Genomic DNA, 16,941 nt, shown 5'->3' with positions numbered 1-16,941 from the left:
GTACTTCTAGCAAGGCCGGTCTGTGCTCCCAGTTGAAGATGTCCCAGTAAATGCAGCCACTGAAACTTTGGACTGCACCTTAATAATATGACTTCACTCGAACTTTCAGATAACTGCAGGCCCCTGATGTTGCGGAACTTATACCTATCGTCCATAGACTGCGTAACATTGTGCAGTAACTCTGCATGACATACAGAAACGCAATTTTCGAAAAACTTGTTTTGTACATTCAAAAACAAAACAATAAGTTTGACGAAAATGTAAGAGGAAACGGCTGTTCGCTTGTTTGTGGGTTGTCGCTTTCGCTACCAGTGTCAGCTAGTTGTATGTTGTTTCATCTTAGTTCACTTCTTCTTTATTACAGCGAAGCTGCAGGTGCGACTAAGAGCGATCAAAAACATTTTGTCTCTGTTACGACGATTTAAAATAAATAGATCACTCATGATGTTTATACGTCGAGGAAATGTTCCGAACATTAACGGCAATTTTGAGGCAATTATTTACGTACTTGTGTTACTTACGGCTTAATAAAGATTGCGACATCCTCGGTTTCTTCAGGTTTCGAAGCGTTATATGAAACGCTCGCAAATTTCCCCGTATCGATGCAAAAACCAAAAGCGAGAGCCATTTCATAATAAGAGGAAATGGGTTACATTCTACGTGTGACGTGAACCGAATGTTTTGATAGTGTAGGTGAGTTATGGCCTTAGAACAATAATTACTTTACACTAACCTCCCAATTTCTGTGCGTTACGCGGAGCGCGTAGTTGGTTTTATCCGACTCTTCAGGTAATTATGCGAAGCGCGTTGTTTATATTTTGTTGAAATATAGCATGTCTTGAGTTACGAACAATCAACGTCTACTCTGCAGTGCGTATAATAAATAGAGCCTCTGGAGAAAATAACTTATTCAATTATTCCAGAAAGCTATACGGCCGTTATCTACAATATATTCTAGAATCCAGGAAAAGATGTTCAAGACACCAGGCTAAAAAACACTGATAATGAGAGGAATGGTAATTTCAATGTGCGTCAAAACATTTACACTTCTGGTTCTATTGGAATCGTTGAAAATACTTAGCGAGCCAAGCTTCTTTTCCCACTTTAATGTATTAGACGATGTTTGAAGTTGGTGTTTCTTTTGGTGTCCTCAGTGGATTATAGAAGATACCTTGTTATACTTGGCCAAAATGAGGGGCACCTTATGGTTAATGGGAAGTCATACTTGAAAGGGCATAGCTTACTTTCCGACTATTCAGTGGATTAGGTATTCGTGAGCTCCGAAGCGCTGCGCCTGTGTGTGCGAAGTTAGGTCGATGCAGACAAAATTTAGCCTTTGAATAACTTTTTTTACGCCAGTGCCTGTACGTGTCACGCAGCCTTTATATCAGCTAGGTTGCCTAATGCTTCGAGAAAACTCTGCGATGAAGCAAGTTTATATTTGTTACAGATACGGGTCGTCTCCACAAGTATTGCTGAATCGGCGAGTGGGTGCATCATATTTTTTGTCTTGCTTTAGCACAACTCATTTTGAGTATGAAGGAAAAAGGAGAGGCATGTGTCACGATGAGTGCTATGCTGAGTATGGGAGCACTACAAAAGCCTATGCATATTTCCTTTTTTTTCGGCAGGTCAATAGAATAGTCCAAACTGATAAAAGTTGAGACGTGTTAAAAGTCTAAAAGCTCTAGAAAATGGTAACTGGACATCAAAATATAATTCTCGAACCTTATGGTGCCATATTCGTCAACAGTCTGTTCCACACCTTGTAATAGGTCTTTATGAAGAATGGCGTAACAAACCTCTTTCATGTCCGGGAACAAAAACTTGCTGACTTTTTTCGGCATCACTTTACAAGATAATGATTACCTCCTCAGAGTTCCTTATTAGGAAGGGCAAAATCAAAAATGAGGCTGACAGAGGAAGTAGTACACTGTGTTATAAAGGTTATGAATAGGGATAAGGTGCCCCAGAAAGGCTGGCCAACATTTTGATTGGAGGACCTGTCTTCATCAAAGCCAACCTCGTCATCCTCGGTAGGTTAGTTTTAATGGATCAGCAGAGTGACGTCGCTTGCGGTTTTTGCCGGTGGCAGCTGGCTGCAAAGAGAGAGACTGCAAAGAAAATGAGGGCTGTCGCCTGACGTCTATAAGCGTCGTCTCTAAGACGAGGGGACAAGAGCGGGAGTTGGAAGGCGGGGAGAAAGAAAGGAGAAAGAGAAGAAAAAAACAAGAAAAGGCAAAGAAGCGCATAGAAGGGTGTCGAGGGAGTAAGAGGTTAGGGAGCCGTCAGGGGTGTCGTTGGCGGCATGTTTTTGTGGCTTTAGAAGAGCCGGTCATCCACTCAGCGCGCAAGTAACAGCAAATACCAAAACAGACATCACTTGAAAGAATAACTTCGACAGCGTAGCTGCAATGCGTCGGGTAATTTTGAAGGAGTTAAGATGGCGGCAGGGAGTCTTAGGTGCAATGGATGGGGTAGCTGGAAGGTAGCGGCTTGCTCTTTGAAGGGACGTTAGCCTCAGTAGCTTCACGTAGGCGTCGTCACAGCGGTACACAAAGTGGCAACACCCTGTGGCGCAGAGGCGCCGAAAAAGGTATCCTGTCGTCTGGGACTTTGGAATGGGTCTGTTAAAAAAATGAAATAAAAAAGACAGAAAGAATGAGGGGGGGGGGGGGTAGTACGAAAGCCGAAGTAACAAATAGGCTGTGACCTGTGTAAAAGCGGCTGGGGACCGGTGTATACGGAAAAAAGGTTCGTACAGTTGATATATGCGTGAAAGCGTGGAAGAGTATAATAAATTGAGTGGTAGAGAAGACGCAGGGAAAAATTGGAAATTGAGGAATAGGTGAGGTTAAGAATTAAGGGTAGTTGCTGGCTTGGTGTGTTTTGTGCCTTTGATGATGATATGAGAATTTCAGCTTTAAGTAACAGCTATTACGATTCTTTTAGCGAATTGCTGGAAGCTGTAACATAAACCTGATATTCTCATATGATCAACCAAGACACAAAATATACATTATGACCCCTGGTAGCTTTAATTCTTAAGCTCACCTATTCCTCCATTTCAAATTTTTCTCTGCTTCTCATCTGCCACTAAAGGGATACTAGCGATCATCTTGTACCATGTCTGACCTTTTTCCTTCATGCTCAACCTAAGTTGCACTAAACCAAGACAAGGGGCTACGTTCCTGCCCTAATTAGAAACGTTGCAAATAATTGCTCAACTCTCTTTTTTTTTATTCTATTCTAATACGCCTTGCGTGGTTCGTATTACGTTTAACTAAACAAGGTACACCCGTTGGCAAAAGTATACGGAAAAACTGAATTTCTTTGTCATTAACATGCGTAAACTGAGATTGACAAGGTTACTGAAAATTTCGCAATTTTTCGAGAGGAAGTGCCTCAGAAGAATGACGTCTATAGCTGTGGTCGTTTGATTTTCCAGTTTCCCGGGCGTTTTTCAACATCACAGGCTATGAAAAGGGTACAACGTCATACTCCGGGATGGGGGATAGGAATCCCAACCAACCGTATGACCCTGGTCGTCCGCCACTAGCTGCATCGAAGACAAAGGACGGCACTGGCCCTTCCACTATCGCCGTTGAATCTTCCGACAGCTCAACAGTTGAAGAAACGGAATCGGATAACGATTTCACACTTGCCGCAGGGCGCAACTCAGGAGGACATCAACCGACAGTAAATGGTTTCCAAGCCAGGACACTGGTAAAGAATCATGCACTGTTGTTTACGTCCCTACCACAGCTACCGACAATCTGAATACTGCGAAAAGGCAAAGCTTAACAGAGTATTTTGGGCGAATTGCTCCAGGCCAAGTCAGCGAGATCAGAATTAACGCACGGTGGAACATCCTCTCGGCTGACGTGAACAACAAGTCAATTCTGGATGCGCTAAAGGCTGCCACGCTGCTAGGAAACATCCCATCAGTGCGCTCCTTCTTTGCCTATGGAAAAGGAACCTCGACTGGCGTTATCTCTGACGTGGACAAAGGAATCACAGACACTGACCTCGAGAGGCTTTTGAATTCTACCGCAGCAATAGTGCAGATTCACCGCTTCGGTCAATCCCGGTGTATTAAACTAGTCTCCGACTCTGAAACACTACCTGACTACGTAAAAGTTGGATACGTAAGGCACCGTGTGCGCCATTACGTGCGAAAACTGGTGCAGTGCCGGAACTGTTTCAAAATAGGATACGTATGCGCAGCTTGCAAGGGCGGCGTAACATGCCAACGGTGTGGAGGGGCCCATCAAAATGACAGCTGCGATGCTACTGCCCTAAAGTGTTAAAATTGCGCCGGTCCACAGGAAGCAACATCAAAAGACGGCCAGAAAATCAAGCACGAAATGTCAGTGGTTCGAAAGATGGTGCGGGACAACTCCACTCATAGACAGGCTGCTACTTCGATACGCCGCCACAGGCGTCGATCGCGACATAGACGACAGCAACACAAGATTATTTCCCGATGAGATGGACCATCGGCCGCATGCCAAACTCCTCGATTGCCAATTTTGCTTCTGCGATCAAGATGTGGGCCCCATATACCTTCATCGGCAGCAGCACGTGGAACACATGCGTAGCATAAGACGACGCTTCCGCCGACCGACTCTGACATTGAATCGCCCGTCGCTCACATTCAAACAAACAGGCTTGAATGCGTCGGATGATGCGTCTACAAAGGTGGTTGAAAATGATAAGAAAGAAAATGAAAATGTACGAAGTATGCTGAAACACCTCAAAACTACGATGCGTGCACTTCTCTGCGGACTACAGACGCCGTTTTGTGAGACCACGGTACATGTTCCAGACGCTTTGGAACCGCTCCTCGCGGCTCTACAATAAGGCATCATGGCGCAATCTCTTGAAAACCAATTTCTAAGATGTGCAATAATGCAGTGGAATGTCACAGGCCTATGAGGCCGCCTCGCAGAAATTCGGCAAGGAATGTTCAAATACCAGCTTCTCATGGCTGTAATATTTGAACCAAACATGGCGCCTTTACTACGCTTATCAGAATATGTGCCACTGTGGTGAAGGAATGACCGCAATTTAAGCAAAGTGCTCACATTTGTTCGTCCGAATTTAACGTGCCTTCGTAAAGGCATCCCTACTCATGCTTTCAACGAGTACATTTGTATAACGCTGAAACACAAGCGGCCCACATTCTCAGTACTTGGAGGATATACACCCCCAACCTCGAGCATAGACTGTTCCTATTTGCTGTCCATACTGCAAACTTGTCCCGGTCCCCACATAGTCATCGGCGACTTTAATGCCCACCATCCCATATGGGGCTCTTCTTCGACGAACGCCCGCGGTAGAGACTTGGCTGACTTCATCCTCAGTCAAGCCTTGATGGTGATCAATGATGGTTCGCCAACATACCTTCGAGACTCTTACTACAGCAGTTGTCTTGACATTGCGTTTGTTTCAAAGAGCCTGCTGTATGCTACACGATGGTGTGCTGATCTCGACACCCATGGAAGTGACCATCTACCAGCATATATTCAGTTGAAATGATTGCATCCCCCAGCTCCACACACTGCGTTCTATCGATTGGCCAACATCTCGAGAATCGGAGAACACCGCATATCAAGCCATCCAATCACCATCCAATATTGAAGACGTCATCGCGACAACATTACGCGACACAACAAAACACCTCAGCGCATCTTCACCTAGATCACCTATTGATGACCAGTACGAGCGAATTTGCGCGATACAGCGTCGAGCAGAACGGAAATACAGAAGGATCAAATCACGATTAGACGTTGCTGCATCACGCCGGGCTCAGCGTCATGCCCTGCGCCACCTCGACAAGCTTGACAAACAGCGCTGGAGATCATTTCCTGGCACTCTGGATCCGAGAAAACCTCTCTCTATATAATTTGGAAAATTGTGCGCAGCGTTCGATCGCCTCCACAACAGCTGCACCCGCTGTAGGAGTTGAGGACGGACTTCGGGATGAAAAGCTTGGGAGGTTTATTTTACATTATTTACAGTGAGACGTCAATGAACAGTCGTACAGTCATTACGGGCCGGCAGCAACTCGGACGCTGCGGCCTGCGGCAAGAAGTTCGAGAGAGGTGAATCAGGGAATGCTCTAGGGATCTCTAGAATGCTCTGGCATCCTCCTCCGCTGCTCCCGGTCTGCGTCTTTTAAACCCTTCGAGGTCTCGGCTTAAAACGACGTTCAGCCACTGGGCGAGCCCGCTCAGATGACGCCATTTTCGGCCAATGGTAGGCGCCCGTGCGATGGTGTCATACCCGGCGAAGAGAGTCGCCGCTTGGTCCCCCTGCGGTCTTGCATTGCTGACTTACAACTCGCCGTCACAATAGCCAGGTGGGGGCGACGGCGGACCAAGGCGGGCAGGGTGCCTTACTTTCACGGTGCCTTACTTCTCCCTGCGGTCTTGTCTCGCTGGCTTGCAACGCGTCGGCACAATGGGCGTATGGGGGCTACGCTGCCAGGCCTTCCCGGTACATCACAGCCGTCTTGCTTCGGGACCCACTTTCCTTGCAACAGTGCCGGGCTATCCCCTCGTTTTCTGGAAGAGTCAAGCATTGAATACCTCCCCCGGCGGCACACGAAGTGGGGGCTGCCAACTTGTTTGCACGTGCGCTCCTCTGGAATGTGCTTTCCGTGTTTCTGCGCTCTTTACTTAACAGTGGCGCGATTCGATGTGGTCTCCAGACCTCGAAGTAGGCGTAGGAAACAGCCCCATATCTAACACCGCTCAGCGCTGTGGCCATAACGCAAAGCCGGCATGAAGTTGAGGTCGCCGAACACTTCTGCAACTTACTTGTGAGTTTCTCTAATGGTATATCAACGTAATCACAACTGACCTTTCCGCCATCTAGTGTTCACCATGTGGATGCGCCTTTTGCTATGCACGAGCTCGACGCTGCGATATCTACTTTCCGCCGGTCATCTTGTCCAGGACCAGATGGAATTACATACTCCGTGATTTGTGATCTAGCAGTAGAACCTCGAGAAATTCTCCTGACACTCTACAGCTCTACGTGGGGCACAGCAGCTGTGCCTAACCACTGGAAGCGCAGTCGTCTTGCGGCTCTTCTAAAACCCGGGAAATGCACACATGATCTCTCACATTATCGCCCAATAGCCTTGGCAAGCTGTGTCGGTAAAGTAATGGAGCGGATGGTACTGAGCAGACTGGAATGGCTACTCTAGAAAAGTGGTGGACTTCCTGATTTTATCAATGGATTCAGAATAGGCCGATCGTCCATTGACGGTGTGATCAACCTAGTATTTTCTGTTAAAAAGGAAAAGAGACGCCGTCGTCTGGTATGTGCAATATTTCTGGATAATAAAGGTGCCTACGACAGCGTCTTCCACCATTCGATTCTTCTTGTGTTTGAAGATATTGGAGTTGGTGGTCGGATGTATGCATGGCTGCATAGTTACCTCAGTGGGCGCGCCCTTTTCATTTCCACTTCGGATGGCGAGGCTTATAGGCATGACGTTCGCAGGGGTGTTCCGCAGGGTGGCGGCCTTAGCCCAATATTGTTCAATGTCATACTGGTCGGCCTTGCAGACGAGCTACCTGAAACAACGCATGTCAGCATGTACACGGATGATATATGTATCTGGTCATCTGGGGTCACACGTGCACAAGTGCGTGCAAGGCTTCAGCGCGCGGCTAACATCACGGCGAAGTACTTGCGCCGCAGAGGCCTTCAACTCTCAGCAAACAAGTGCGCACTTTCGGAATTCAGGCGCAAATCAATGTCACAATATGCAATCGTTGTCGACGGAACGGCGCTCCCTTAAGTTACCCACTACAGATTTCTTGGCGTGATAATAGACTGCGGTCTTTCTTGGACCAAACATGTTACTTCACTTAGGGCTAAACTGATCAACTTCATACACGTTCTTCGCGTAATGTTGGGACTGAGATGGGGCCCCTCTGTGCGAAGTTTGCTCCAAGTGTAGCAGGCACGTTTTGTAGGCTACATACGCTACAGCATGCCTGTGCTGTCTAACATGGAATCATCTTGTATACGCACGCTGGAGAGCCTTTAGGCACAAGCACTGCGGCTTTGCCTTGGCTTGCCACGCTGCACGCCAAGGGCACAACAGCGGAAGCACGGGCTTGTCAAATCGACATACAGGTCTTGTGAACCTGTGCGAACCTATCTTCGCCTGCTGACCAGACAATCACACCATCCTCTGTCAACACTTCCACGAACCAACCTTGACTGTGGTTTTTCTAAAGCAATTGCATGTCACGCAAGCATTCTACGTGCAAGGTCCCCGGCCACCAACATCCCCGAGACACCTCCATGGGCATTGCCAAGACCACTAGTGAGGCTTCTGATACCCGGAATTATGAAGAAATCCCACGTTTCCTCCACTGGCTTGAAACATCTCACCCTGTCCCATATATTTACATTATATAGTGGGACTGTACAAGTCAACACCGATGGTTCGGTCAGGCCATCTGCCACAACGGCCGTATTTAATTGTCATCCCACAACTTGGAATTACTCGGTGATTTCAATTAGACCACAAACCAACATCTACGGCTACTGAACATGCGGGAATACGGGAGGCTGTCCGTGTTATAAGAACGCAGACACCTCACAAACGGACAGCATTCTGCGATGCGAAATCGCCAAAGGCAATAAAATGCTTTTTAAAGAATGTTCCGTACTACCTGCTCATGCTGGAAATCGCCGAACTTCACCACAGTGCTAAGTTAAGTGGCCACGTGATCGCTTTTCAATGGGTGCCTTCTCATTGTGGTGTGATTAGCAATGAACTCGCTCACAGTGAGGCAAGATCGGCCTTCTGTTCCTTTGATGAAGTACGGATTGCCTACTCGCGACTTCACGCGGCACAGTATGGCCACTCCGATAGTTTTGCGGCCGCAGTCGTTGCGGACGCGTACTCAACTCAGCTTTCGTTGGGAAGGTGTCTGCCTCCATAGCAGAGCAGGTAGTGATAGCTCCCGCGATGAAGGACCCTTCACGTACTGATATATTCACTGACTCCAGGTCTGCCGTCCGGGCCTTCGCCTCTGGAATGGTCTCCAGGGAAGCTGCCGCTATCCTCAGTTCTGGTGGTATATTAGGCTCTAACAAATTACCTGGTTTCCGGCCCACGTGGGTTTAAGGGTTCATCCCTCAGTTCACAACGTCAACGAACTCGCCCATAACTGTGTGCGAGAAATCATGTGCCGCGGTGGTCTGGGCGGGTCCGCAGGTGGGTTCGCGGAGATCTTCAGGGATCCACTTAGCGCATTTCACGAAGTTACGTCTCACTATCAACTGTCAAGACGGAGATACTCCTTCCCGCAATCCAAGCTCACTAAACCGCAGTCGCCTGCTCTCCGGATGCTGCAGGCAGGCTCGTTCCCGTCTCGTAGCACGTTTAATCACTTTGCTGAAGGCATAGATTCTGCATGCCCTAGCTGCGGGGCAGATAAGTGCACACCCGCTCACATGCTCTGGCAGTGCCTGGCGTTACGTAGGGCCCTTAAAAGCGGCGAACTCTGAGTCCAGCTCTCGGCAGTCCAGGAGGCCTGCGAACGGGTGAAGGACCACGGTCTTCCAGTACCGGCATGGGCGCGGCCAGCAACCGCGGCAGACCCCCCTTCGGGCGGTGTCTGATCGGGGATCTCCAGGACCAAATAAAGTTCATTTCACATCACCTCACCAACTGTATGATCAAGGCACTCATGCAGGACCTTACAAAAGCATACAGAGCCCACGATGACAACATTCACAGACGCCTACATATGATCCACCCAGACGGTAAATTCTGTTTGGCCCCGAAGGTTAGGAGCAAAACGTCATTCTTACACAGGATTCGGCTGGGCGTTGCTTTCACTCGTTGCTCCGCGCACCTCATCGGCCAATCAAACAGCCCCGATTGTGGACACTGCCACATGCCTGAAACACTGGAACACATACTGTGCGATTGCCCAGCATATGTGCTGGAGCGAGGGACGTTAGAAAGTTTCCTAGCCAGCGTTGGCAGGCAACAACTGTCGGGGGAAGCTATCCTCGGCCCATGGCCTGACACTACAACTTCAATGCGTGCAACTAAAGTGTTGTTGAAGTTGCTGCAGAACACCAAGCTCGACGAGCGGCTCTAGCAAGGCAACTGTCTCATATACATAAGCACTCACCACTTCTCTTATCATGATCATCCATCACAGTACTTTCACTCCCTTCCCACTTCCCCAGTGCAGAGTAGCAGAATGGAGCGCACTAGCTTACGTCGACCACTCTGTCTTTCCAATCAATAAATTCTATTCTATTATATTCCAAGTTTGAACTACAATCTTTAATTTCAAGTTACGCTCAGAGGCAGCGGGGAAAATCAGCTTCAGAGCGCAAACCCTGGTCCGTATACTTTTGCTCACGTGTGTACATTGTTTACAGTTATTTAAAATTGGATCCAGGTTACGCTTAATGTGTAGGCGAATTTTAAAGAGTATGGACTCACACGGCCTTAGTCGTAAATTACGTATGCAAATGACCGGAGCAATATATATATATAAATATATATATATATATATATACATATATATATATATATATATATATATATATATATATATATATATATATATATATATATATATATATATATATATATATATATATATATATATATATATTACCAGCAACGCTGCACTAGTCCCTATACTTAGCAACTTAGATTAAATTTATCCATGGTAGGATAGCGTCGATGGTGGATTTACAGGACAATATGGCCAATGTTCTTGCGAAGTAAATAAATATGCATGAATTGTTGCCTTTGTAAGGAAATTTCTAAGGAAATATATGCGGGACAGGTCTTAAATGGGCTAGTTAGGCGCGGGAAACCTTTGTATAGTATGCGATTTATGAGCAAGCACCTGAAATTCCTATTGCAAGTGCGCGAAAGCAACAGCATTGCCAGAAATTGGGTAGAGATTCCGTAACGTTACGTAAATCTGCGATCCTTTTTTCATCTTACCAGAAGCACAAAGTTAACTTCTGCTATGCTTGTATTGATATCATTGTTTATTGCTTTTATGTGATCAACCGCCACGAAAAATTGAACCCCGTGTTTCTCCGAATTCCTATCGCTTAAGGACAGAAACCAGAAGGTTTGAGATATGCCATGAACTATTGAGCGAATAATGATTTGGGCTTTGCAGGATTGTCATTGGGTCTGTTTCCCCCCAATGTAAATAGTGTAGAAGTCCAGGGCACATAGATGCAAAACATGTAAAAGAAATACTGCACAGTCGAGTTCCCAGGAGTGGTCATAGACACTTCGTAGCGAGAACTGACTGTTTTAACTCCACGCCGCTGAAAATTCGAATCGAGTTACCCATCAGAACAGCGTAAAAATCAGTTGTGCTTAATACGAGGTGTACAATGCCCAAATGAGGTGGCCGGCTGCCCAGCCACCTTCCTGTGAAAAAAATGTTCATCAGTCCCAGGTGCCACTTCGAGCGGTTTACATAAAATTCGCTATCACGGTCTTGCGGCTAGACACCATTTGGTGAAGGTTTGGCAAACCACATAGTATCGTAGTTCGTTTCACTGGTTCAGCCATGAATTAGCGGGAACTGTACGTGCTGTTTCCAACATAAAAACAGGACAAATAAACTGACTAGACTGGTCATAGTCTGGTGCAGAACTAGCATTGCCTCTAGATTATTGATCAAATGCAGACCACATGTTCCCGCTAATTTATGGCACAGCCTGCAATTATACTCATTGTGACAAACTATCAAAACATTTATATATAAATTGTCACAAGAGTTGTACAACATCTTTTAGTGCACGTTCCGTTTTCAAGGAAGATTACTGAACTGAGTAATAAAAGAAAAACTGCAATGACGGCCTCATTTCCGTAACTAAACATCGTGACCCGCGTTTTGAAACTCGCAATATTCACACAAACTGCATGAGCTGAGTCATTCCGCCCCGTCACAAATATTCCTAAATCAGCGAAGCTGCAAGGAATCTTAATAATCCGCCGTACAGTCTCCTAGACTGACGTTTTTAGCCCATGATCCTGCTTAGGATACTGGCCGAAGACCGTCTTCATGTTCTTGAGCAGCACCGCACCTCTGATATTGGTCGCTCGCGTCAGCTTCGAACGGTAACTCCCTGTTCAGGTCGGGCAGCTTCCACTGGGCTGTGTCCACAAGAGGTTTACAGATCCTCGAAGGCACCTTCTTGCTCCGGACACCAGCACCAGCTTGTAGACTTCCTCGATCCCATGGTGGCGATCACTTGGCAAAAGTGCATGCGCGAGCCCTCAGGGCACCTCGCGCTCTGGGCATTGGCATTACAGCGCTACAACTTTGTTGTTCGCTGTCGGAAGGGGAGGACAAACGCGGTGGCCGACACCCTGTCGTGCGCCTCCTTTTCAGGCCCGGATACTCTCGACCAGCATCTCTACAACTTATGTCACCTTATTATTACCTTCCTCTAGCTTGTTCTTTGTACCCGTGGCTCTTGCGCAGGAAAAGCCCAGACAGCAGCCTCTTGTTTGAAGGTTCATTTAAATAAAGGACCGCAGCCATGAATAGGGAACCGGTGGCTTCTTTGGTAACGTTTTGGTATCTTTATTTGTAGAATGCTGAATTTGCCTTCACCGTGGTCATCGCTCTTTTATTCCATAATCATTCCTTACCGCCCGTTTGCTCCCCGGCACCCATCTGCCTGTCCAGAGTAGTAGGCTAGAGCGCCTTAGCTTAGGCCAAGTTATGCCCTCATTCAAATAAGTTATATCTCTCTTTTTACACTATTACATCTGTACCACTTATTTTTGATATGTTAACATCAGCGGCCTGGAATTTTCGATCAGCACTCATTTTCTCTCGGGTCACTTTATGTTCTTTCACATGCGCATTGCCCATTCGCCGTTCTCACGGTCTGTGAATATCACTCTGCACATACCTGAGGACGCCCAGCAACAGGTATCGCGCCTCAACGCTGTATCGGCTCAACGCTGTAGAGCGGCAGCAAAAAGGCTTTGCGTGAACAAACGGGCGCGCATGTTTAGTCCATTCAGTAATTGATATTTGCTTTTCGCAGTAAAATTGAATCTTGGGAACGGAATATTGCTTCGATTTACGCCTTCGCTACGTAGCGAGCCCTCATGCAGTAATGAGCAATGCCTGCTTGAAGGTTCGATAAATAGAATGGCTCGAGTGGCCCGAGAGGATACAAGAAAGACGGTGAAGTAGACAAGTGTCATTAGTGGATTAAAATGTTTCTTTTCATCATTACGTATTACTTCTAACATTTCAGGAACGTTGCGCCCAAAACACTAAACCAAACTGAACCCGCTAGGACACACTCATTTTAATTTGGTCTCCTACTGCGCTAAGTATTCTTATCTACAGAAGTCATCACACAGCAGGAACTCGGTACACAGGCTAGGGAGGGCTAACACCTTGTGATATAATTTATTCCAATAAAATGCGCTAGGACTATGGATACTTTTTCGAAAATATTATTCGTTTAAACGTCCCTTTTATCGTGTACGACAATCTGTTGTGTCTTCTTCTGACAAGCCCATTTGCCTTGTCCTGGAGCACACCAATGCCAACGGAATAGTAGCGGCTGCCGTTTACTTCGTCATCTGTTTCGTACGCAAACCAGCCATGGAATGTGACGTTCACAGTGAATTCACAAGCCTAAAATGAATAAAACATGGAAAAGACATATCAACAAGTTGTCACTTGCAAGAAAAGTAGGTTGTAGAGACATGGCGGCGAAGCTACCTGCGAAGAATTTGTAAAAAAAAAAAAGAAAAAAACACAATACTTGGATGGGCTAGTTGGTTGCTGGCTTGATAGAATATAGTTTTACCTGCGTGTTTTGAGGACGGAACACCGAAAGAGTACACAGAGGACCGTCGCCGAATTCGAACTGAGCTTTACTTCGGTAAAAAGTACACGAGCAGCAGTTGCTGCGCAGAAGCATTGGAAATAACATTGCAACAGCGCACATTGTCAGCACAAAAGCAGATCATCCTGTCCCGCGTCACTACGGAATGAACTGATGTGCGCAAAAGTGAAGGCACGTTTTTAAACCACGCAATGACATCATTCTACATTCTTCATGCTCGCGGACTTCGAAACTATTTGTGCAAATATATCTCTTTTTTCTTGGCAATTTAGTGGCGCAGTGCTAATGAAACTTTCTCGTTCTATTTTCATGCAAAATGCCTCAAACATTTCTCCCTCTTCTTGAGCCTTGAAATTTCCGAGTATGCAAGTGCTTTCTTCAATGGAGCACCCTGGTACCTTTGGAATGGTCGGCCAAGGGACCCCGGCTGCGAAAGCATGCACATTTGCTCGATACTCCCTCAAACGGTCACTAACGCATCGACCAGTCTGGCCGAAGACTGAGGATCGGCAACTGTTCTCTGTGCATTCTTTCTGTGTCCCGTCCTAAAAACACGCCGTTGTAACCATGTTTCATGAAGAGAAAAACAATTTGAGGACGTCTTCCACCAAATATGTTCGCGTGATAAGAAAAAAACAACAGAATGTGCTGGCAGGCCTAAAGTCTCCTTGAGTTGGAGAATTCACTTGAATTGGTCACTGAGTGGCTCCTAACATCTACTTGACTCAGTTGCTTTACAGCATTACTACACACGTTCATCGTTATTAATTACTTCCTGTATTAACCTACGTTGTCAAAGGTTTCTAGAATAAACTGATAGGAGAACAGTATCGCACGGATAGATTTTTGCTCGTGGCGTTCCTCATTGTTATGAAACAGGAATCTGGTAATGGGGGCACAGGTGTCGAGCCTAAATTGCGCGCTGAGGAACGCCAAGCGGGAAAAGCTTATCCGTACCCAAACAACAAGGATATTAATTTTATCCAGGGAAGCAGTTTGGTAATTAGATCCCATCAAACAATCAGTCAATCGGTCATTTAGCCAATCAATAAAACAATGTCTACTCGTGTATCTCAAGCCGGAATCACGTAGTGTTCTGCAAATTATGCGAGCTATCACTAAAAAATAGTGATATTTGCAGTATAATGATGTTCGCAGTAAGCTGCAAAAGTTTGAAATTCCGAAGAAAAAGTAGAGCCTACTCTGTTTTCACGAGAGTTACTTATACAGTACCCATTAGAGCAGTCCGCTTCGTCTAGAATTGCAAAGAGAATATATGATATACACGCAGAGAAATGCAAAGTATCATCTTATTTAGAACTCAGACAATTTCAAACGGCAACTCATACATCCTGAAAATGATGTTTATCTTCACTAACAAATGACTCGTGCTTTGGACATTGACTTTTGAACGCTAACAGGAAAAGAAAAGCTCCTGATTTGGTCTCACTCGCTCGTTACTCATCTCATTGCATTTGTAATTCAAAGAATAAACTGCTATTAATACATTTAGGACTGAGATGTAACCTTACCGAACGCCGAACACCCGAGTGTTTTTTTTTTTAAGTTAGCGACACATAAGCGTTGTGAGCTTTGTTACAGAACGCTAACAAAGAAATATAGAGCCCATCTTTCTTCTAACGCAAGTATGAATTCTCTATTTAGTATAGTGACACTACTTTGTTGCACACTCGGACACACATCATTTAGCAATATACTTCTCGCACATGCTATGCATGCGGCAGCAAGGAGGACAAAGTTGTCTGCGAATTCATCAACTTGCTTTTATAAGTGGGTATTAGTGGCGATTCTGAATTGCTGCAGATTTGTGACACGTGATCATTAAACCATTTCGAATATCTAAGATGTAGCCCACCAAATCTTAAAAGCCAACTGCAACAAAATTTTTTGACAGCGTTAGAAAGCCTGGTTTAACATAGCATAGATTAGCCTTCGTGCAAAATTTGACGTTTTAGATAGGTATGTTAGCGTCCGAACAGGCTAGAAAAATAGCAGTTTTTGATACTGTAACTGCAAAAAAAAATTGGAGGGCGCTTAAGATTCGCTTTTAAGAGTTGGAACGCAATAGCATTCAAAGATCCCTGACTGCTTCTTACGCTTTCCGGCAACAGGAGCGTATGTGACCGTAATGTTTACCGGAAAACGTTGGCCGCGAACGCTATGCATGAGCGCGGGCTTTCCGGTAGAAACGCGGTCACTTCAGTAGGCCGCGATGCGCCGGAGGCGAGCGCCATCTGCAGATATCGCAAGGATCTGGGCGCGTCGCTGCGCGGTCCCCAGGATACATGCGGGCCGGCGCGCGCAAATCGCGGACTCCGTGGCCGGTTTATGAATCGGTAGAAGCGCTGCAAAAGGGTTTTTTTTTTTTAGTTTTCGCGTAACAGAATTCTGTTTTATCGTACAGTCAAATTACAATACAACGCTATTATGTCTGTAGGTTGTGTGTAAGTCGTTCTTTGCGATTTTTCTACGTAGTTTAGCTTGAGAAATTCAATTAGTTCAGTAACTTCTTTGCGCCACGTAGAAGGCCTGGACATGGGGGCTTCGAGCATCTTTTTGCCGAAACTACGTGCGACGCCGTACGCCGGCTCCAGATTTCCTGCGACGCGGGGCCCTCAACGCTACTGCGTTCAAACAAAGAGACACTGCCTTTCCGTTCGACGGCTGTGACGAATGATCTAACTCGCGTCTCCTCGCCATGACATCCGGGATTGTAATGGCATACTCTTGCAAACTCAGAGTCCACGCTGAGTCCACGATGCTCCTCGCCTCATCTTTTATCTCGGTCTAGACTCCAGTATTTCTCCTCTAGTGGTTCTTCAGGCACGGCGACGCGAGCCACCCCGGCCGCCCTGCGACCGCGGCTGACCGCCTTTCCCTGAAACAACTCGAACCCGACGTGCTGGGATGTACGTCACAGCCACACTCCCACCAGCACGCACGGTCTGCTTATGTGATGTTTAAAGGCTTCTAACAAAAGACTATACGACTTCTAGCTTTGCCAAG

At 46.3% G+C, this 16,941-nt stretch overlaps 1 protein-coding gene across 1 annotated transcript in view; it reads right to left on the bottom strand.

Moving 5' to 3' along the window:
• Nucleotides 1–13,450: 13,450 nt before the first annotated feature.
• The window catches only part of LOC142577948 (uncharacterized), a 32,292-nt gene continuing 28,801 nt past the window's right edge, over nt 13,451–16,941 (bottom strand). Inside the window, exon 8 of the mRNA XM_075687385.1 lies at nt 13,451–13,700. Coding sequence (XP_075543500.1) covers nt 13,494–13,700 — 207 coding nt within the window. The 3' untranslated portion in view covers nt 13,451–13,493. The remainder of the gene's footprint in view (nt 13,701–16,941) is intronic.

Source organism: Dermacentor variabilis, chromosome 4 (assembly GCF_050947875.1).
Source record: "Dermacentor variabilis isolate Ectoservices chromosome 4, ASM5094787v1, whole genome shotgun sequence".
Classification (NCBI taxonomy): Eukaryota; Metazoa; Arthropoda; class Arachnida; order Ixodida; family Ixodidae; genus Dermacentor; species Dermacentor variabilis.
This window is presented reverse-complemented; position numbering and strand designations above follow the sequence as displayed.